Below are 23,403 nucleotides of genomic sequence, written 5' to 3' on the forward strand. Positions count from 1 at the left end.
ATCCAGTGGCTCTTTTACTTACTGTGGGTCATTTTTTGGTGTTGTTTGGGTCCACTGAACTTTTATCCTACAATGACAATTTTCTCCCTCAGTGGAAGTGATCTCTCAGTGACTCAGGGTCACTGAATGGCTTGATGAGCAGGAATGACACTTTTGGGGAGATTTGGGACAGATTATTTAAGACAGCGCTCTCTGTCACCGTGAAAAAACATCAAATGGAGGAAAAAAAATAAATAATGCAAAGTTTTTCTTTTAACACCCTTTTTTTGGGTTTGTTTGTTTGGTAACTTATCCGATTCTTTTCTATTTCTAGTGCAAAATCCTCAAACCACAAACCAACTCAGAATTTGGTTAAATAAAATACCCCAAATCAGAAAAGATGTCTCAAATCCTTTAATCAGGACTCCAAATGGTTCTTAATAAAATACAACTGGCTTATAAAGTTTATCACAGTTTTTACAGTATCCAAAGTGTACGTCTGAAATTAGATTGCAGAGGAATGACAAGGTAAAGGCAAGAAGCCAGTTAAATAGTGTGCTAAGGAAAATATCTCCTGATACTACAACAATATCAGTTTGATATCAGCATTACCAAAAAAAGCAAGTCAGCGCTCTAGCAAAAACAAAAATCTCTCACCTCATTCTTTTAAACACTTAAATATACATATTTCTGTAAAAAAAAAAAAAAGTATACATAAGTTTTGTTTACAAGTGCACCTGGAGGAAGAACAAACAAACATTTATATCCATTTGCATCCAATGTCGTCCTTGTTTTAAGGTCTACCTGAATGGCAAATCTTAAAGACAGTCTCCAAGACTGTCAAATTTGAATCCCCTTTGAAATCATCCATCACATCAAAGTCCAGTGGCTGTATCAAAGGGGACGCAAGCTGGATTTTGACATCTCGGGACCACAGCTTTTACACTCATGCGTCGAGTAAGCTTGAGGGTGAGGCTCATCTTCTGTCTTTAAAGGGACTTGGGTTGAATTTCCGCTCTGGGTTTGACGTCATCGTTTCTACTGACGGGTGCCAGGGGGAAGGGTGAGGCTGGCCATCAGGTCGTGAACAGATGCAAATATGGTGCACTCGCCTGGGAGGAAAAGAATACAGTCAGTGTTAGCAAAGCTGTTTTACATCTAATTAGAATACTCAGTTGGAAAAGGTTTAGGTACAGTAAATTATTCAGTGCTCGTCAGGTGAGGGAGGGCAGAGTCTCACCCTGTCTGGCAGGATGCAGCTCATTGAACCTCTTGAGGATATTAGAGACCATGAGTGCTGCGGCTCCAGAGGAGCTGTGCTGTCTGGGGATGTCAGCCTGCTGAGTGAGGCCTGTGGCCATGTCGTACACAATGGGTACGATAATGCTCACTGGTTCCTGGGGTACCGGGATGCGCTGGGTCAGCTGCAGCTGTAGGACAAAACAGATCAAATACAAAGGGTGAGGTGGCTTCAACAGATTCGTGTACATGTTTTTTTTTTCTTTTTTCAATCAAATGAAAGTGAAGTACATGTTTCAAAAAGGTAAAGCGCTGCAGTGACTTACAAAGAAAAGCATTTTAGATTTGAGCACCACAGCAATGGTTCCAGGAGGAGCGATGGGTGGAGCGCTGGGGGGGATGGTGAGGCAGAACTGGACATTCCACTTCAGCTGTGCAGCCTGGTCAGGGAACTGCAGGAGAAGAAAAGGCTTATTCATGCATTACCTTTCAAACGCAAAGACTATTAAGTGGGGGTTAAAGGGGGGGGGGGCATTTGGAACTGCAATCCAGTTCCGAATGTGCAACAACACTCCATATAAAAGAAGTTCCTTACCAATTCAAGCTTCATGATGCGCACACAGTCTCTAAGGATATTAGTGGGTGCACCCAGCAGCTTAGTGAAGGCATTCAGAGTGTTGTACTTAAAGGGAGGACCAGCAACCTAGAAGGGAGGACAGCAGTAGATGGATTAATGATCACAACATGGGAGCTGGTGTCTGTTACTAGTCATATATCATATAATATTCAAACTATGTTTTAATGGATACAAAACAGCAAGGGATTTTTACCCATTTTTATGATCAGTTCAGACAAAATAAATAAATAAACAAAAACATGAAGACTTACACGGGTCTCGAAGAACCTCTCCAGCACCTGAAGTTCTTCCTGGGACCAGGGACCTGTGTTTTCTGGAGTGACTTTGAGCTGCAGCGTCTGGTAGTTATTTGGGTTGAGAGCCACACGGCACTTGAGCACTTCAGTTTTAAACATGATCACCCCCGGCTCGTTAGAGTTCACGATAGTTAACTGGAGGAGAGGAAAGATGACACAGTGATTACTGCACTGGGGACGGGGAAAAAAACCAAACAAAAACAAAAAAGCCAATTGGGCAGTTGGTAAATTTGCACATACAGACTTCTTATAGCCGACATGACTGAATTCATATTTCAGTTTAGTCTTTTACGTGATATACTATATTTAAGGATGTTTAATCTATAAAATGAAAATGCTCCAATTACAACTGAGAAAACTCATGTTGGTTAACATGGCCTTGTTGCGTGCTTCCATAACTTTTTCAGTGCACAGTGCAGAACAGATGACATCATTTAGGAAATGAAACACAACAGACTGATTTTTGGCTCTGCTCGTCACTCACATTGGCTTCCTGCTGGATGATCCTCTGCAGGTGCCGTCTCATAATAACTGAACCCAAAAAGCGCTCCAGAGGTGAGCAGAGGTAGCTTCCTGCCAGGCCAGGCACATGGCAGGGAGTGGGGGAAGGGAGCAGAAGCACATGCAAGGCATTGTGGGTGAGGATAGTAGGAATGGAGGCAGCCCAGGGGCGCTGAGGTAGCTTGCGGGGTGGAGGCATACTGGTAGGCATGACTTGCGAACCTAAATCAAAGACAGAGACACATGTTAAAAAGGTAAAAAATTAATAATATATGTAAAATATATTTAAACTCTAATATTATGAAGTGTTTGTCTTTAAATACAAGGATACAGAGATAATGTGAGGCAGTACTTACTGGACCCGGCACGTGGAGAATTCGGGTCAGGAATGGGTGAATTCAGCGAAGGGTTGCCAGGGGACATGCCGTGGATCCTTGCCCCAGGAGAAGGCCCTGAGACCTGGGGTGAACCTGGCCACTGGCTCCTATTGCTGGGAGACACTATGGGATATGGAGAGCTGGGGTCTAAAACACCTAGGTTAAAGGAGAGTCAGTCATCACCAACACATTCACACTTCTCATACAACAATAAACATAATCAGATAAATAAACCACTGTGTGCCCGTGCTTTGTAGACCATTTGTCATATGCCTGTTAATGTCTGCAGCCTAGAAAAGATTCAGTCCAGCCCGTTCCAGCCCACGCCCAGCAGAACAGAATTACTACCAGGCCAGTATTTATCCTGCTGCTTACCGTGGGGACTGGCAAAGCTGGTCTGGCCCATGGCTATGCCCAAAGAAGACGGGGACGGGGTTGGCCCGAAAGGAGAGGGTGCCCTTAGAGCTCCACTAGGGGAGCCAGAGGCATGGATGTTCCCTGCACACATCCGCACAACACACACACGCACACACATCAAAGGGCTCATCAGACTAAAGATGACAAGTACTCTTTACACACACTCACTCCATGTGCACACAAGCTAAAGCTGGGCGGAAGGGCTGTAGTCTCTGGCTGACGGGCTGAGATGGAGGGGAATGGAAGGAGCATGACTAAACGCATGCTTTGTTCCCTTTTGGCTGCGAGGTGTGCATGTTGCAAGAGAAACAACTGATCGCATGGTTTCACAAAATTAAAATGGGCACACATGGTTGCGCAATCGCATTCTTTTGCCATAATTTGCTATTGCAACAAATGCATAAGTCAGCGGGGTGGCTGATGACACAATGTGTGGTGAGAAAACAATGCTGTATGGCAGCTTAACAAGCGTATATGACACAAACACTTTACTGCGACATTCACACAGGCACATTTAAGCAATCAGAGTACAATAGGTCCAAATACCTGGTGATGGGGTGGGCATCATGGATGGTGAGGGAGTAACGTTAGCATAATAATTGGGTGGCGGTGAAGTTAGGGGAGGATATACTCCTCCCGGACCACCTCTCATAGTCTGTGGTTGTGGTTGAGGCTGCAACTGGTTCATAAGACTGTCCATAACATCTACACCCACAGGTGAAGGCGGGTTGTCATCTTCATTGACCGATCGCCTGCGAGCATCCTGATTGCTGTCTACAAACATATTTAGGAATGTCTAGAAAGAAAAGAGAATAAATTAGGAAGTACCTGCACACTTAATTGGATCCATTTTAATGTCTCAATCTATTTTAAAGTCATTCAACATCTGGGAAACTGGCTTATTTGTGTGCTTGGCAAGTGTCAGACAAAAACAGTGATAGTTCAGCCTTTCCCTGCAGCAGAGCTGGGCTGGGCATCCTTTTCTCTAGTCTTTACAGGAAGGAAAGCTAATATGCTCCAGGCAGTGGTTTAATATTTAGCACCCAATATTTTGTGTCCTTTCAAGAGGTCACAATGCTTGTAATGACAGCTTCAAGTGTAATGACTTTTTGTGTGGAAGTTCAAATAATAATTTAAGCTTAAAGGACTTCTGCTGCATATTGTCTGTTACATTATTACTGTGCCAGTGTGTCTGGCATACCTTTAATCCTGGAGCAGGATAAAAGCCCTCTACAATCTTAGTGTTGTCAAAGAGACTGTAGGCTCCATCTCGGATAGCAACCACTCCGCGGCTTCGGCAGTAGATGTCGATGCAGTACATGTTTCGGAACGCCAGTCGGATATGTGTGGGTGACTGGGGCAGGATGGAGAAGCACTGGTAGGCAGTGTTGGTGCGCTGGGTGAGGCCCAACATGGGCACTGTAGGTAGCTTGTTGATTGCATTCAGAGGAGCCTGTGTGTCCGAAAGGACCTGGAGAGAAAGAAAATGTAAAAATTAAAAACATTTAATTTAAACAAAAAAGCAAATACATTAATTTCAGGTAATTATTTATTAATTGCCACTCGCAAAATTCAGTTCCTCACATGTAAAATCAGGACACAAAGTATTACACTCACAAGATTGTCTACTAGTGCTGCAGGAGGTTCGCACTTTCACCAGCAGCTCTGATCTCAAACTTGAATTCTCCTCATCAATGACTCTCACCTGACAGTTTGAGGGGCATCGCTCAAAGAAGGAAGGGAACTAGTGTGAGTGGTCACTTTCAAAGTACGTGTTCTCTGATTGGCAGGCTGAGTTTTAACTGCTAAATTCAGTTGCATCATGTCAGCAGCGTGGGCACTGTTTTATACAGTATAGGATTACAATTTGGAAAATAAAGCTTCGAGAATCAACGGCTGTTTTTTTTTTTTGTTGTTTTTTAAAGGTGTATCAGCCACAGTACTGAGAACTAGCAGTGGATTACTTTAACGCTGAAGAAATCTTAAAAAATAAATAAATTAGAGGATCCTAAGGCACGTTTTGAAGCAGTCCCATCCAGTCACAGTACATGCAGTTACCTTGCTGAAGACTGGGCAACTTTTTTTTACCAAAACAAAGGTAAATATGCCTTTGTTTTGGCTGTTATTCTAAAATCCTAGATCCTGACCCACCCTTACTCTCCAGATCCTCAGTTTCTGTTCTTTTTTTTTAATTAAATATAATAAAGTGCGAGATATTGTACTACAGCCTAATGGTTCAGGAGTGTGAAGGCTTCTCGCACAGATCTTTTAACTTGAATACAATTCCATAAGCAAAGCAGTGTCGCAGTGGGCAGTGTGGGTTTGGATTTTAATCGGGTACAACTGATATAAGAAATAAATAAGGTTCAGTCTGATGTATTTCTCCTCCACCTGGACTAAACGCACAGCTTTTGAAGGTCTGGGTAAAGCACTGCAACTCAACGGCACCACAGTGCTGCATGTAATACGACACCGCTGCATTCACTAAGCCACACCCAATGTTTGAAGCAATCCAATCACATCCTTTTGATTTTATTTAATTTCAAATCGTCCCTTAATCCAGCTCCAAAAAGTGCATGTGTTCATTCCGTGGTTACATTTTGTAACTGGGTCACAGTGTACCTGTAGCAGCTGCATCACTTGTGGGTTTTTGTTGAACATCTCCTGAAGCTGATGGAGGATGATATTATGGCAGTTGGAGCAGCCAGAGTTAGGCCCGACAGTTCCCAGGGCGAGGTGGAAACGCTGAGTACTGGAGTTCCACTGGATGGTGACAGAGCTGCCCTTGGTGGTGCCGTAGCACAGCACCAGCTTACGGTAGTTATACAGCCGCACCTCTGAGAAGGTACTCAAATGAGATGGCATCTCTAGAGGGGGGAAAAAAATCATAATGTGCAGCTACGTTAAACAGGTGTACATGTGACAATCAAAATCTGGGATTCACTTTTCGGAAAAAAAACATGCACTCACCTGGCAGTGCACGAGAGAAGGTGAGGACACACTGGTAGAGCTGACTAATGGCATTCCAGTCGTTAAGGAACATCTCAACCACTTTCCGCCCGCCCACTGGCTCCGACAGAGGGTTCTCATAGGTCAGATACACGTGTCGCGTGGAGGCTAATACAACAAAAAAGATGGGGGTGTTTAGAAGCTGGTATATGAAGAAAATACAGATTCCTTGCTCTCAAACACTAAACATATTTTATTCTTTTTTGCTCCAGTTTAGAGCCTGTCTTTACCATGTAATTTGGACACATAAAAATACTAATACTACAGCTGTTTCAAGACTAAAGCAAAATATATAAATAAGACTCTGTAAATGCTGTGCACCTTGCTCCTTACTATGCGTGCTGTTAAGAGGACAGTTAGCCAGCACCAATTCAGCCACCCAGGTTCTGTTGTTCCTGCCCTGCAGGCGGAAGGTGCAGTCCAGTAGGGAACGCGCTAAAGCTCTCCTGGTCTCCTCTCCTACACCTTTACACGGAGGAATCCTGTAAAAGAAAGCCAAATAAACCGTGGAGTCACTGTGGAGTTTTCACTTTTCCTACAGTATATAACACTTTAATTAAAATAAATTGTGTCAATATGTGTCTCTATGTTTGTGACTCTTTTATAATTACTTTATTAGACGTATTGCATGACTGCTGCCATCTCCTTCCACTTGGACGCCCTGATTTGGAATCTCCATGTTGGACATCTAAAAGGCAGAGAAAGGGATCCAGCATCAACCAGAAAACACCAAACTGGGCTTGTCTAATCACCACACGCGGGAATGATTCAAAGTATCCAAGCACTCTGAAGTACCTCTGCTCTAAGGCCAATAAAAGGCATGTTGGTATCACACATTGCAACTAGGTGAGCCAGTTCTTTGTTGAAGGCACACATTTCTCCAGACCGCTTAGGCTTCTTTGGCTCTGGCTCCCCTTGGTCTCCAACAATCTACAGAATAACAGAAACAAAAATTAAATAAACAGTGCATATTGAAAGGACATAATTGCGGTTTTAAGTGTCCAACTGACCACAAATGTTTTTCCCTAGCAATGCCATGGCACACATAAGAAAATGAGTGTGTGAGTGGGTGATGAAAGCCGTCTGTGCAGCTACCTTTCTCTTAGTCCCAGGCTGAGCCCCTCTCCCTGTTGTCGAGTCCTGCACAAGGTGCTCTAGATTGGGTTTGAAATGCTGCAGAAGCTGGGCGCACATCGGTCCATCATCTCCTTCCAGCTGAGACACTGACAGGAAAGAGTACTTGTACCGCAACGCTGTGGGACTGCTAGGCACGTCAAGCATCTCCACTATCTAAAAACAAAACAAACAAACAAAAAAACAGATGTGAGGAAAAGATTCAGAGTTGGAAGGAGGACATAAAGATCTAAGTAACAGAGTTGTTCTAGCTCAACGTTTGTCGGTAATGTACTGGCTGAAAAACTCACTATGTAGTACTGCGGTAGCCGCGTGAGCTTGATGAAGAGCCTGTGTTTTGACAGGTTGCCGATGGGGTGAGAAGCTGAGTTGGAGAGGTGAAGGACATCAGTACACACAGTGGGAAGGTGTTTCACAGACTGCCGGCAGCGCTGCTCTCCCAACCAGAACCTGGCCAGAAAGAAAGAAAGAGTCAGTCTTCATGAGAGCCGAGTTGCAGAAACTGATACTCACTGACCAATCACTGTTCACTCGTGCAAGACTCACAGCACAGACAATTCATCTCAACACCCATCATCCCACCTGCTGAGCCAAGTGTTGCTACTGACTGCAATTAGTCAATTCTGACAAGCTACAGGCAGGCGTCAGACTCCATCTCCTACTACTGACTCCTTTGTGCATCTGCTTCTTTAATGTGTGCTAACAACACTTTATTCCGTTAGCTGTAAAGATGTACTGCTGACTTGTATCTCTATATGATGTGGACTTACTTCAGTTGCTGAAGCCACGAGATGATGCGCTTCATATCATCGTTGATGGTTTTTTCAATGTCATCCAATATGGACTGATCTATAGAGAGAGAGAGAGAAAGCACACCTAAGGTTTTATCTTCAACAAAGGGTTAAAGGTGTAGGCTCATTCAAATAATGTGATCCACATTACCATTAAATACATACATGTTCCTATTGTAATACAACACAAACACAAGCTTACCTAACCCATACAGCATTGGCTGGAACATGCCCGAGTGCAGGTCTACGAAAATGTGTAGACACTCTGATCGGCCGCAGGGCTCAAGTATTGGAATAACAAGTGTAGGTAAAGCGGTCTCGATGAATGCTGAAATAAACAAACAAACATTTAAGTGTGCGTCTTTTCACTGCGAATGACTCAAAAGGACTGGTTGCAGATACTAGTTGACAGAAGGAGAATGTAGGATGCGTGAACGACAACCTCTCTAAGCTGAGTTTTTTTTAACTCGTGACCACAAAAACTCATCAGTATTATCTGCAGCCTGCTGATTAAGTCTGGCTGCACTTGATAGAAATAAACAGAAGTTTAAAAGGCTTTGCTAAATAAACACGTTTGAAGGGATTAAAAATAATAAATAAATAAAAAATGAGGAGTGGATGCATACAGTTGTCACTGGGATTGCTGGTCTTTAGAATGGCCTTCAGTTCCTGCAGCTTCTGATGTGACCGGGCATGCACACTGTCAATCAAAAGCTTTTCCACTGACAGGTGATCAATCTAAAATGTAAAACAAAAAAAAAAAAAAAGTAGAGAGGGGGAAAAATTATACTAAACTGGAAGGTAATTGTACTGTAAAACAGTGAAAATACTGATATTCGTGTGCGTTTCACCTTCATTGCTCTCTCCATTAATTTGGAGTCACAGGCAGGGAGAGGGGGCTCGTGAGAAATTTGTAATGGCTTCGATCCATCTGATTCGTCGATCCTGATAGTGACCTTATGCACTGATGCTGTACCCGTTTTCCTACCTAAAACCTGCTGACTGGAGAAACAGTAGAAAAAAAAAAAATCAGCTTCAGCCTCTCTCTGTGTTACTGTTCATGTGTTCATGCATGTGAGGGCCGGTTATAAGCTCTTACTTCCAAACAGAGAGTGTGAGGTATTTCGCTGGCACGTATCTCTCCTCCTGCACCAGGTCTCCCCAGCGCTCTCTGATCAGCATCAGAGTCTGAGAGTGGAGCACTTCTAGCTGTAGTGACAAACAGAAGGAGTCTGGCAACAATGAGGTTAAAGAAAACACACCGTGGGAAAATACCGGGCCAGGTGGGTAGAGGTAGAGTGATGTACCCATCTTCCCATTAAAATTCAAAACACACAGTCCAGTAGTAAAAGAGGTATCTGTGCCTCATACAGACTGCTCTTTGACATGCTGGGGGGAAAAGGCGGAGCAGCGATGTACTGATTAGCATTGTGATAAGCACAGTTGTGCTCAGCTCGCATGCTTGATTAAGGACTCTGATTAAAGTGCAAATGCTGCTCACTAACAGTTTTTTTTTTTTTTACCTCTCTCTGCATTTAAGCTACACTTAACCAAAGACTTACAACTGTCTGACACATGGGAACAAATCGACACTATTACCAGATATCATCTACACATATGCTCACTCAATTGATTTTGAGGTTGACAACATAATACTTGTATTTTGTAGAAAACTGAATAAACAAAAAGGACTTTTTTTTTTCTCCACTGTGACGTTAACAAGCCCACATCTCTCAGGGAGGTTAAAATACTGAAGCACCTGACCTGGATGGGTGACCTCGTTATAGTCAGAACAGTGCTGCTCTTTCCTTGTCATTAACAAAAGGCTGTTTTAGTGAAGGGGGGACTACACAGGATTCACTCCTGCAGCTGTGTTTCTCATTGGAATTCTACAGTCATCTGCTTGACCGGTCAATACTCTATATGCTCCGACACACACTCCCGCCCTACTGCAGCAGTTGAGAGCAGACTGGGATAAAAGCCAAGTGGATGCAGACAGGACATACAGAAAATGTGTTTGTATGTGTAAATGTGCATGTGTATGTGTAAATACAAAGGAAAAAAAGGATACGCAAGCAGTTGTACATGTCTTGAAGAGGTTTTTCATCTGCACAAAGACGTGCCTGGACCAACTCGTGGATGAAGTTCACCTGCAAACTGTGGACCAAGGCTCGGCCATCTGTTAGAATAGAGCGGGAAGGGGATGTGACAGAAAGACAAACCAGTTGAGTGCATTAGCACTTGAGTACATTATCAATCAGTTTGTGTCGGAGAGTGCCCCCCTGCCCCTTTACCTCCAGTTTCTTTGTCCTCCACCAGAATATCTAACTTCAGCAGCCTCCAGGGAATATCAGGGTCATCCCCCATCACGGTCAAGGTGGCCTCGAACTCTCCTTCCACACGAAACTTTACGCGTCCATTAGCTACATAAACACACACACAAGAGCTTTTCAGCATAGATGAAAATAATCTGATTAAGACATGAGAATGGTGCCAGTTAAAACACCACACTAGGGGTTTACACAAACTGCTTACCGACTGTGAGATTTGCTAGCTGAGGTGGCAAGTCTGTGGTGACAAGGCGGTGTCGTAAAATCTGATTAAGCTGGTTCAGAGTGGTCTGCTTCTCTGCCTTGGTGATGGGGTCTGGAGGAATGATCTTATCCTAAGCAAATAGACACAGAAACAGTTGGGCTCACATACCAAAAACCTTCAAGTGAGCAAGTTTTAGCTGCATCCATCATTTCATACAGGGAAAGAAGTCCAAGACTTACTCTTATGCAGGTGGGCAGGCGTGGGTACGACCCAGTGGTGAGCACATCGATGGCAAAGGGGATGGCAAAGCTGGGCAAACGAGCATGCACCAGGGCCTCTCTGGCCAGTGATGCCAGTCTATCAGCTGTGTCTACAAACAAGATGGTCTGCTGGTCCAGGAAGCTGGAGATCATCTGTTACCATGGAGAGATCAGCATAACTTAATTTAGTGCTCTGATGATCAGAATGAATGTTAATAATAATGTTACTAATCCACACACACAACATACCGCACACTTCTCCACTTTCCCTGCATTGCTCGCCCACTTCACCAGCGCCAGGAGACGGACAAACAGCTGCCTAGTCCGGCTGGCGAACTGAACGATTTCGATTTTCCTAAGGGGGGAACGGCAGTCTTTTGTTATGGGTTTTAAAATATGACACAGTTACTGAGTGTGTGAGTGGATAAAGGAGAATGAATGAATGAATGAAATGTGAGAAAACAAACATACCTCTCCATGTCTGTTTTTCTGGGCAGCCTGGAAGAGCAACAAAAGATCTTTAAGCATCATTTATTAAGCTCTTGAACTCAAAACCTATGTCCTGTCAAATTATCAAATTATGTATCCTTGGTCTTTACAACGAAAACATTATTTATAACAGTATTTCGGTCAAAGGGTACCAATATATTAACTCGATGGGAGCAATCAGATATTCATCTCCAAACATAATCACCGATCCTGGCTCTATATTCATATAGCCATGTGTTGTTTACATGTACGCCCCCTAACATATCAGCAGTTACCTGTGCTACTGTGCTAATCTTCTATACTGTTAAAGCTTTTTGCTCCTTTGAATATAAATATAAAACTGATGGTCCCAGTTTGATGAGGCTGTTAGGCTTTCTTTTAGCATCTGGAAGACGAACATCCTCACAGTTTACTCATGTCAGAAGGTTAGCCCGCCAGGTCAACATCACTTAGCTCTGAGGCCTGCAGCAGTAAACGCTACTCACAGTTCCGCCAGTGTGGTGATTTCCTGGTAGGTCCTTTGGAGAAGAAACTCAATAAGCATGCTGAGTCGGACCCCCGGTGTGCCCGGGGCACCGAGCGGTGGTGCCTGTGGACCCGAAACAATCATACCTCCGACGTGGACTAGCGGCCCGTCTGAGCCGATCTGCACCGGAGCCATTTTACAATGACGAGACAGACTCGTTAGCTACGCCGAAGCCAGCGCTGCTACACCAAACTGCTGTAGCAGCTAACTGCTTCAGAAAAGAAGCTTTTCTGTCCCTCAAAATGTCCTTGCCCAGAAGAGGTTCTCCGCACGGACTTGTTTTTCTTGTCCAGAAGAAAACTCAACAAATAGACAAAATTTGGTAACTCATTATAGAGAACAGTTAGTGCCGCTCGGCCGCCATCTTTTCTGTCGGGTCTGATCACCTAGAAGGCGGTCGGACAAAAAACCCAGACAAGAGCTTAGAGGAACGACAAACAAGGACACCGCACAGTCTATGTGTTTGTTTCCAGAGCAAAAGCCCGAGTTTGACATCAGTTACAATACTATGAAAACCGTGCACAATGTTTTCGTGTTAACAGGCTCAGTTTGAAAGCAATTCTTTGTCTCAAATTATTATAATTAATAATAATAATAAAATATTAATGACAACGAAACGCATTCTGAACAAGTCTCCCTTTTCTGTTTCCGACAAATTCTACTTAACGCTGTTTAATACTACTCATTTAACCAATTAAACTCGTAATATCTGATTGATAAATAGTCTTCCTAATATCTATTACATGAACTTGATCTGTCAATAAGTTATTTATAGCTCTAATGACAAAATTATTCTGCTCAATTGTCCTTGTTTACACCCCTCAGAAATATACATATATTTATATAACCAACATAATCTCATATTTATAAATGTATTCATATATTCTACGTTATGAACATTTCACGGTCTTTAAATATTTTAGGTAAAGTACAATATTCTCCTGTTTAACTCTAAATGTTTACATAGCCAGATGTTTATATAATCACCATTTTTCGGTACATTTCATAGTCTGTAGATGTGCTAATGTGCAATATCCTCATTTACAATCTTATTGTTTACATCCTTTAAACACAAATCCACTTATATACATATGTACGCATATGCAGTATCGGTGTATCTGTTATCTCCATGTTGTTGTTCCTACATCATCATATAAAATATTGGTCCAGGATCAAGGTTACAACTGACCAATCATGTTGTTGTGATGTCATAGCTTTGAAATGTGGTGGGAAAATAAAAAAAAAGAAAGAAGCTTTGTTTACATAAAACTATCTTCTGAAACAAAATGTACAAAATTTAAAGCGTTTTATTTATCAATGTATGCAATTTAACAAATATATTATCAATTTGCTGTTAGCCAAATTTAGGTTAATCCTGTAGCTTTTCTACTTTTTAGTAGCATTAGCTTACTTCTTGGCTAATGCTAACCGAATGCCCAGACAAACAATGCTGTGATGAAGTAGGAACAACATCAGGGGATATCTGATCATATAATTGTATATGGATAATATACATGTATATGTTATACGTATAAACATTTTATAAATGTCAGTATATTTATCTGTTCTTCTATTTTGTGCACCATCTAATTGAATATAACTGTTATTTATACTCATACCATACATCGCCCCTATATAAATTAACGGTCACCAAAATTTGTATCCACAATGACTTTTTCTTTAACTCATCACTAAATACAGAATAAAGAATCTGAAAAAGTTGGATCACATATTTAATATACTCTGTTCTACTGCAATTTAGTCTGTTTGTTTATAACAAACAGGTAGCAGTGTATGAGCACTCTGGATCAAAGTTTGAGGTGCATATGCATGTAGCTATTGAACCTTATATGCCTTATCCCTTGCATTAAGCCACATACAGACAATTTACATATAAAGTGCACAAAAGTTATCTGGTGAGTCTTCAAGATGCCTTGTCTGTGAAAGCCAGTTTAAACAGCAGTGAAGCAGTCACGTTGGAGGTGGGGTCATCTCAGCTGTTTCGTGCTTTGATTTCTGTGTTTTCTCTCAACACCTTCCTGTAGTTGTCTACGCATCTTCCATCACTTGGCCTGTACAGCATGATAAAAAATGACACCCCCCCTCCCTTTTTTTTTCCTGTTAGTGCTTACAGCTACACAGTCAAGCTGCCATGGCAACCATGCCCTGCTGAACTGCTTTTACCCCTCACTGCTGCTTACAGCTATATTGATAATTGTATATTTTTATCAGGTATCTCTGTAATTTACTGTTACCTCTTCCCACCTACTTGCATCTACATCTCTCTTACCAGGACCTCTTTTGCATGCAGCACCAGTGTGGTCAGAATGCTGCACACTGATAAAGCAGAAGGAAGTGCTGTTGATCAAATTGGAAACAAACCTGTGAGATTTGTTTCCTGTTTTAGTAAAGATGTTAACAAGGTTGACCCTCACCATGAAAAAATACCACGCGGTGCTTGTTTGGAGTATATCTTGCTATTCCATTCTTGGCACTCGAATGGCAACAGTAAAACTGCGACGAATGTGATGCTTATATTGATAAATTAATTTGTTTATTCAAATTACTATCCTGCAAATTCGAGGCTAACATTTTAAAATGATAAGTTCAAGCAAGAAACCTTTCTATTGCCTGCAACTGTTGCTTTTATGATTTTACACTGTAATATTGCTGTAATATAACTTTTACTTGTGTGAGGGATCTGAATTCTTCTTCTAAATTTGTAATTTTCCATCTCTCGTGCTATTTAACGTGACACCATGTGTACTGGGGTGGAGGTAATCAGAGAATTCTTCGGCTGGTCTGCTGCCTTGACCTTTGAAAGACTGGCCAGATAATTAAAGAGCCATATTGTTATTAGACCAAGGGTTTAAAGATGACATTTCAACAAATGCAATCCCTGTTTTGCTCACAATGCGAGCTGTTAACTTATACACAATCAAGCTTCATTCCTCAGTGGAGCTTTCACCAGAAATCTTGTCTTGTGCTAATGTGTTGTTCACGTACACATTATGATGCTGGGCACTGTAAAGGTGCACGAAAAAACCTGTTCGGTGTTTTCCAACTCAATTTTCAGTCCCATAATAATTTCTGATAGATTTTTTATTTAAATTTCCTTCAGACTCCTTTTCACTGGTTCTTGGTCCCTACCAATGCCATAACATTTAAAAGATCCTGAAACCAGTCCTGAATATACTTTAATATATGAAGTAAGCATTTGCAAAAATGTTTCTTGATTTAAATTCTCTTCAGTCACAGTGTACTGTGCATAAGTCTTGAGCCACTCCACATCTTCCAAAAAGCCAGACTTTCTTCTCATTTTTAAAGTGGTCATTAGCAATAGTTATCCAGGCATTTTGAAAGCCTTTCAATGTTTGTAGTTCTAAAACTTGCCATATCTAAGCTTGCTATGCAGTGCGTCCTTCAAAAAATCTGGGGAAAATAGACAAGTGGAGTACAAAAGAAGAAGTGGCAGGCCTAAAAATATCTAAGAAAAAGATCCAGCAAAGATCTGACACAGGGCATGAGAGACGCATCTGACCTTTCAGTTGATCTGTCTACTGTTTATTGAAGCCTCATGAGAAATGGTCTCAGTTCATGTGTGGCTATCAAGAAGCTGTTCTTCATGAATGGAAACAGGAAGAAAAATTACACTACAACTGGAAATCAGTGGCAGTGGGTGGTGTGCAGCGATGAATCCAAATGTGAAATTTTTGCTTGAACTCATCACCAGTATATACAGAAGAGGTCAGGAGAGACTGAGTGTCTACAGCCATCTGTAAAACAGGGTGGAGGCTCTGTCATGGTTTTGTGTGCCTAAAGAGCTTGTTGCAATTGATGGACAAAATGAAGAAAAGTACTATTAGATTTTGATCTACCATGCAATATCATCTGGAAAGCATCTAACTGACTTAATTTTCAGCATGAAAATGATCCCAAACACACTCCCAATGCAGTAAAAGCATACGTAGATAGACAAAGGCACAACAGAACACTACCAGACCTCAACATTATTGAAGCAGTGTGGGATCATCTTGACAGAGAACAGAAGAAAAGACAGTTAACATCTTAAAAAAGAGCTTGGAATGTCCTTCAAGACGCCTGAAGAACTATTCTCGAAGTAGTCTTTGGGACTAGTTCTCCAGAAAAGACAGAAATGACATGAAAGTTTGCCTAAGACAGTTCAGACTGTGTCGAAGAATAAAGGTGATCATACCAAATGTTGATTTTCAAGCTTGTTAGAACTGAACAAACCGTGAAAAATCTAAAGAGATGAGGGGTGGTTCAAGACTTTTGCACAGTACTATGCCTTCTTTGGTAAGTGCTTAAGTTTAAATTTCCTCGCATTCTGTTATTCATTGTCATTACTTTTTAATTGATGACCACCCCAAGCGATAGGAGGCGATATAGTCAAGTGCATCGTGCCGCTCGGCTTTTTTCCGCCTGGTTTTGTTCAAACTATGGATCGGATATCAATGCTGGAGCTGGAGTCCGTTATCAGAATCGAGAAGGGGTTTTATTCGCTTTCCATTCAGCGGGTGTTGTGTTAGCTGAGCTGTGCTCGGTTGTGGTGCAAACTAGCTCACAGACATCGCTGACTGTTGGAGTTCACACAGTCGTCTGGTCTGTTTTAGTGAGCTGCATTTGTGTCCGACTGCGCTTCCGCCATGTTGAACTGAATCAAGTTGTGACTGACTGCTGGGACCGAAGTGACAAGCCCCAGAAATCGGACTAGATAGAGTTAGGGGGGCTGTTACCGCGCCGGTGACGCAGGAAAAACACCCAGAAGCAGAGGAAAAAAACGTAGGAATTAGATCATTCTAGTAACAGGTTTGTGTCCTGTGAAACTGTCACTGATATAGGCCACGTTTATGTAATACACGACGACACCATCGTTCAAGGCTGGACGTAGCCCGTGAATAGAGGGGAAGTCATATCAAATTCCTGGTGAGTTGTTAGCCAACTAGCTCGCTGTGCTGGCTGGTGATTGTTAGCTGGCTACTGCTAGTACTAGCGTCAGCTGTTGGTGTATGAAAGGTAACATTATAGCATTTTGGGTTATTGGTGTTATTCACTTGCTAATGGAGTTTTCTCTGTTAGCTACTGCTTACTGAATCTTTGACAATGTCAATGCGATTAAATTGCAATTCATAGTCCTGACAGTACGTGCAGGCTGCCTAGCTCATCCCGCTAGATTCACTGAAGTCAAGCTAGCGCTAGCTACCTGCAAATGGTTCTGTCTACAGACTGAGAAGGAACATTTCCTTTAAACGTCTAATGTTTACATGTTGGCGAAATTTTAAATTTCATCCACCCAGAGTTGTTAATTGTTTTATTACAGCGGCTTTATCAAAACTACATTGCAGCTAACCTCTTCTATAACCCGGGCCTCTGATATGTTATTTTCAGTTTGTTTTAGCTAAGTTAGAACTTAGCGTTAGGCGATACGGGTCAGAACAGTGAGTTAAATTTCAGGAAATAGACGGCTCCACTGTCACTGACATTTTATGCGTTATCCCAGAAAGCTAAAATGGCCACGAAGTGGCATTGAGTTGAATAGGAAAATTATAATTTTATAGGTTGAACACTAATTACTTGTCGAGTCATCTCAGCAAGCCGCTTGTCAAAACAGAAAGGTTGGCTACGGTGAATACATTTACTTAAACACAAGCTAACGGCTGGCTAACATTAACTGTTTAGATTACTTCTTATTAGCTCGACTGATGTACTTTGCAAATGGCGTTATGATAACACAGATGGTCGACAGTAGTGAGGAGAAACGCGATATTCTCTCAGTATTGGTTTTAGCTATTTAACCAAATTCTCTACGTATTTATGCGCCTCGGCTATGCAGCAGAGGTTTGCAGGGCAACTATAACGTCAGGCCTGAGCGAATGATGAGGCCTGTGTGTCTCAGCGCAGTGGGCTTTGGACGACCAGGCCTTCACTGCTGTGCTGTCTGGGCGGATCGCCTTGCAGGCTAACCATCGTTAGTTGCCGCAGCTAGCTAGCAGCCAGGGTTATTAACTAACTAGACCACCAGCTGTTAGTAGTAGTTGACGGCGCTAGTTTGCAACGACAGTTACGTAATGTGACCGTTTTCTTCATCTGCATCTGGGCTGTGTGTCATTTTGAAGATATTCCATCATAGAGCATATGACATTACATGACCGATTTACCCGTTAATAATGTCGCTAAATAACACTATTATTTCAAAGCCGGGCGCTCCAAAAGGCCCCAGTTGCACCTAGCATAGAGAGCTAGCGTTAGTTATGGCTGTTGTTAAATTTGTATATCACTTTGTTGACTCTGGTTAAAAAACAAACAAAACATGATAGTATGTTTTTTGTTTTTTTTCTTCGTGCGTCATGAAAGTAACCCACCCGTCCCCGTTTTGGCAGATAGTTAGCTAATGGCTGGCTTTACAGATAGCACACTTGGCTAAATGCTGTGACATTTAGTTCCTTGCAAGCTAAAGATACTTCTAAGGTTTGGCCTTTATTAATAACTGTTATGGACTGCATGTTATGCTACCTGCTGCACCATCAAAATGTTGGTGGTGCAGCAGGTAGCATGTAAAGTGGGATTTGTGCTAGTTTCACCTCTGTTAAACCAATAAATATTAAATCAGCTATTTTTCCACACCCATGTTAACTTGCTTTCAGGCCGTTAGTATGATACAAGGGAGCAGAACAGCTGCAGTTGTGGTTCTTGGTGTTTACAATTTAAAGTTATGGGTTGTCTTATGTGTATCTCGTTTTGTTTTTGTTTTTTTGTATAATGTGCAACCAGCGCTATGTTTCAATTATGTTCGTAGTTCTAGCCATATATTGAGCTGCTAAATGATGTTTTTAAGTTGAGCTGGGGTTTGTTAGATTTTATACCATGCCAGCTTCTTTCAGCTGGTTAAATGATATAGAGAATATGTTGATATTCCCTCTTTATTACAAGGGAATTGCAGGAGGGAAGAAGGTTCTGGGTTCAGACCTAGTCAGTAAATCTCTCATATCTGCTCCTTCTTGATTTGTGTGGGGAAAGAAATTAAATGGAAAACACGTTCACTCTGAATAAGAATATATCCTAAGTGCTCATTTTAATAACTGAAAACCTAAAAGGTTTGCTCCAGCAACATAACATTTTATTTTGGTAATTTGAAATTTCACTTCTTTTTTGACTATTGTAGTGGGACGACTTTCTAGTGGTGGTTTTAGGCAATGTGATAAATACAAAATATTTAAAGTATCAATTTAAATTGGTTTTCTTTCTGTATTCCTTTGAATAGAAAAAATGGGTTGAGCTTTAGACTATTTTATGGTAATGAAAGTGATCTAAAGGTATGATGGTTTAGCACTGAAATGCAGGGAGGAGGTTAAATGATATTTATTTTCAGAAATATGTGGTTATCGGTGACCCCCTCACACAGTGCCAGTGCTAAACTGGTGTCTAAAATGTCTTACTGATGAGCATATTTGACCTTAAAGGGAATATGTTGTTCCATTTATTTTGTGGTTCTCATTAAATTCTTTGCTGTGATGTGTTCTGTCTATGGCACTGAGCAAAATAACTCAAATTGGACAAGGAATTTAATTTAAAATGTGAATGAAAATGGTATTACCCAAGCTCTCTTTGTTAGACATCCTTGACAGTTTACAGGAAAACTTCCTGGCTTAACTTTGACCTGCTCTTCTCATCACAGTTGCACATGGACACATAGTTTTGCAATGCAGTGGGAGAATTTTACTGACATAACAGGTTTTGCATTCAAGTAAAGCAAAGTGATTAAATAATCAGGCCAGGCTGCCGTACTGTCTAATCATGAGCTGCTTGGGGTTCTTGTCCCATTGAACTGTACCATTTAGCAGTGTCACCAAGGTCGTCAAATCTCAGAAATTACTTTGGCCGGCACACTTGTATTGTTATCTAAAAAATGATTGCTGAAGAGTAAGAAACAGAATAAATGTGAACTAAGGTATTGTAAGCTAATACATGACAGTGCTCAAAAGGTGTTTCATGATGGTGTAAAAGCTATAATTATCAGTCTTAAATGGGAGTATAGTTTAAAAGAAGGGATCAATTAGCTGATAACTAATGCAGTAGCACTAAAGCTGTTTTTTCCCTATACACTCCATTGTTAACCCGTTCCTTCATACACAATCTGATGTTTATGTCTGCCTTTGAGATGATTATTTTTCATGTTGTGGGATTCAGAGAGACAGGATCTTCTGGGTTAAATATTAAAGTTTTAATGAAAACTGGCTTTTGGATGATGACTTATGGTTTGCATCACACTGGCTAATCCCAGGGACATATATCAAAGTGTTACAATAGTAGTTTATTGTTCTTAGTCTTCCTTTTCTTATTAAGTTAGTAAGGGGTAGTGTTATTACTTTAAGGCTGCATGGGCTGAGACTGAACTCTCCAGTTTTGTCATTTTTGGCAAATCATCTTCGTCTCTGAATAAAAGAGAGAAAAGCACATGTAGGCAGTCGCTGAAAAGTTGAGTGATATAAGCTGAACTGAGCTGACAGGCACAGCTCAGTTCAGTTTATTTTAGATTGTAATATCTAAAATACATGTTTAAAAGTCTCCTAACCCAGCGGTCCCCAACCTTTTTTTCGTGCCACGGACCGGTTCATGCCCGACAACATTTTCACGGACCGGCCTTTAAGGTGTCGCAGATAAATACAACAAATAAAACTAGTACCGGTACCGAAAAAAAGAAGATTTATTCATAACACACGTGAAAAGACCCAGGAAAACAGAGTTAACGATAAAAACGATAACAAAATAACGCTAAAAACCAATAAAAATCCTGAAAACCATACATTTCACACCTGAGCCTCAACTCTCGCGGCCCGGTACCAAACGACTCACAGACCGGTATCGGTCCGAGGCCCGGGGGTTGGGGACCGCTGTCCTAACCCATTCAGCTTTTACATGTTATGTGTAACTTAATCAGTCAGCTGATAATTCTGACCTTTGCCCCCTCTTCTCTGCTCCAGGTTATGCAATGGTCTCAGCAGCACACCCAGATCTCCAGGTGCTTGTGTCCCTCTCTCGTGTGTTCCGGCTCTCTTCCCTCTGCTCTACAGCTGAGGTGGCTGTGATTTCCCTCCTGGCCAGCGCTCCCTAAGAGGCCAAGATTGCCAAGATCTGCCCCGTGGCGAGCATGACGGCCACCACGCGTGGCTCTCCGGTGGGGGGCAATGACAGTCAGGGGCAGGGCCAGGCTCCTGATGCTCAGAGCCAACCCCCACTGCCACAGAACCAGGTCAGCATCATCTTTCTAACACTCGTTTTAGATATGTGAAATGAAGAAAAAAACTGTTTAAGGAATGAAAAAAAATGTTTTTGTTTTGTTTTGCTTTTCTCAGTCAACACAGCACAGTTTTTTTTTCTTCTTTTGCTGATATTGCTCGTACCTAACCACACAAAGATGCCCAGGGAGATGAAGAGAGAGGGGGAGATGGGGGCGGAAAAAGAGGGAGAAAGGGAGAGAAGGCAAAGCATCAATGAACAGAGCCTCCTGAGTGATGGATAAAGGGTGTGTGTGTGTGCGTCTTTGTGCGTGAGCAGGCCTGTGTTGGTTAGAGATGAGCTGTGGTGAGACGTGAGAGGCAAGCTGCCTATGTAGGTCAGCCAAGCAGAAGGAGCCTTCACCACACACCCCCACATTTTATATTTCTCAGTTATGCATCTCTTTCCACGTCGAGTATCCCTCCTTTACTCTTATACACAGCTGCTCACACCACCACCACTGTTGATGCACGCTCAATAGATGAAAGAGAAAATAAAGTGGTTAAATGCACATTCATGGATGTACATTTTTGATTGCATTTCTCAAATACTCTTACTTCCAGTGTAGCGCTAAGATTCACCCACATACTAACACATTTATATGTCACCCATGTCAAGTCTTATTATATTTCCTGCATGGTAAAATGAGTAATAGTTCATATTTAAAGTATCAGAGTTATGATCTCCTATAATAGGAGCAGGTGGTCACAAACTAGCAGATCCTGTCCTAGCTGTTTGGTAACCATAGGACCTAATTTGGAGGAAAAAAGCCCTTTACATGTGAAAGGTTTCTTTTTTTTTTCCACTCCTACCTTATTTTTGGGAATCCAATCTTCTCTCATGACAATGCATGCCAACTTCAGTATTTATTGCCTATTGACACTATCTCATCAAGCCAAACAGTTTAAAATCTGTTTGTCGGTTGAAAGCTTTTGTTTCAGTCAGTTCTCTTGGAAACTGTATGTAGTGCAGTTTCTTTTAATTGCACCCCTATTGGGAGATCCTTATGCAGCCTCTCCAAAGCTGACCCTAGTTGTTTGCTTAGCGTAGGATCATGGCTGTGCTAGCCCATATCTACTAACAAGCATTTTTGTCATGACATTGTTAGGCTTTGCCATAAGCCTCTCTGAACATATTCCACTTGTTGATATTTTGTTGACTGTGTAAAAGCAGGGCAGCCATGTAGGTTTATAGCAGCTGTATTCTGCTGCCAGGAGTACACAGAATATATATATTTTTTTTTAAAAACAAAAACTTGTGTCATCAAACCACAGACCAAAACAAATAAAATGGAGACTATTTTGGCTTGTTGGAAAAATACTCTTAAATATTTATCATCTTCCATGAGGTAAATCATTCAGTCCCTAAAACACTGCTTTTTGTATCTTTAGATTATTTGTTTTAAGTTAGTTGTAAGTGTTTTCATTGTTAGGACAGATTTTTAAACAAAATGTGGGACTTCTTGTCAAATGGCTTTAGCCTCAACTAACATATTGTCTTGACTTGACCACTGTGTTGTGTAAAGGAACAACCTGCTCCTCTTTCACCTCATCAGTGATGAAACTCTAAGACACACACTAATGTGATATCAGTAGTGGTACAAACAGCATTAGAGCAGAACATATTTCCTTTTCTAAAAACAGAAACAAAAAGCCCCTGTTTTGAGCAAGTCTTTTGGTGCATCTCCAGCCTTGTTTTTGGTTCTTGAATGTACCTGCTTGACACAGTCCCGCCCATTGTTAGGCTTGCTAGCAGTACCTCACAGGTGATGTGTAAATGTACCATGTTGTGGGTTTTCATTTTTTGATAAAGTTATAAATGTGTCTAAGTAAGCTATGCAAATAAAGGAGCTTCCTTTGTGAAACATAACATGTTCAGTTATTTGTTTCTATATTTATATATCTATATTTTGGTAA

General features: G+C 41.5%; 2 protein-coding genes across 12 annotated transcripts in view; one reads left to right on the plus strand and one right to left on the minus strand.

The window, feature by feature from the left end:
- Positions 1-375: 375 nt before the first annotated feature.
- On the minus strand, positions 376-12,715 carry med14 (mediator complex subunit 14). 3 transcript variants are annotated; one of them, XM_031741435.2, is made up of 29 exons: positions 12,150-12,715; positions 11,647-11,673; positions 11,425-11,530; positions 11,155-11,328; positions 10,916-11,045; positions 10,675-10,803; positions 10,452-10,559; positions 9,480-9,612; positions 9,232-9,382; positions 9,007-9,118; positions 8,583-8,708; positions 8,360-8,438; positions 7,880-8,039; positions 7,551-7,745; positions 7,251-7,385; positions 7,067-7,143; positions 6,789-6,937; positions 6,417-6,563; positions 6,069-6,313; positions 4,648-4,917; positions 3,993-4,242; positions 3,405-3,527; positions 3,009-3,185; positions 2,636-2,874; positions 2,107-2,286; positions 1,814-1,921; positions 1,545-1,670; positions 1,220-1,409; positions 376-1,091 (listed from the first exon to the last, which is right to left on the minus strand). In XM_031741435.2, the coding sequence occupies exons 1-29, from the start codon at positions 12,323-12,325 to the stop codon at positions 1,018-1,020; spliced, it is 4,296 nt and encodes a 1,431-aa protein (XP_031597295.2). In that variant the 5' UTR covers positions 12,326-12,715; the 3' UTR covers positions 376-1,017. The 3 variants fall into 3 exon arrangements, with proteins under 3 accessions (XP_031597295.2, XP_031597294.2, XP_031597296.2); XM_031741434.2 differs by having other exon boundaries at positions 6,777-6,937; XM_031741436.2 differs by lacking the exon at positions 3,405-3,527 and having other exon boundaries at positions 6,777-6,937; positions 12,150-12,713.
- Positions 12,716-16,670: 3,955 nt separating this feature from the next.
- usp9 (ubiquitin specific peptidase 9) overlaps positions 16,671-23,403 on the plus strand; it is a 38,467-nt gene continuing 31,734 nt past the window's right edge. For 4 of the 9 annotated variants that reach the window (XM_031741448.2, XM_031741451.2, XM_031741452.2 and 1 more), the window contains exons 1-2: positions 16,672-17,137; positions 21,193-21,461. In XM_031741448.2, the coding sequence (XP_031597308.1) occupies positions 21,360-21,461 (102 nt within the window). In that variant the 5' untranslated portion in view covers positions 16,672-17,137; positions 21,193-21,359. Of the gene's footprint in view, positions 17,138-17,204; positions 17,228-17,619; positions 17,827-21,192; positions 21,462-23,403 lie in introns of those variants that run through there. The other 5 variants (XM_031741450.2, XM_031741449.2, XM_039599889.1 and 2 more) reach the window with 4 other exon arrangements.

This window comes from Oreochromis aureus, linkage group 16 (assembly GCF_013358895.1).
Source record: "Oreochromis aureus strain Israel breed Guangdong linkage group 16, ZZ_aureus, whole genome shotgun sequence".
Classification (NCBI taxonomy): Eukaryota; Metazoa; Chordata; class Actinopteri; order Cichliformes; family Cichlidae; genus Oreochromis; species Oreochromis aureus.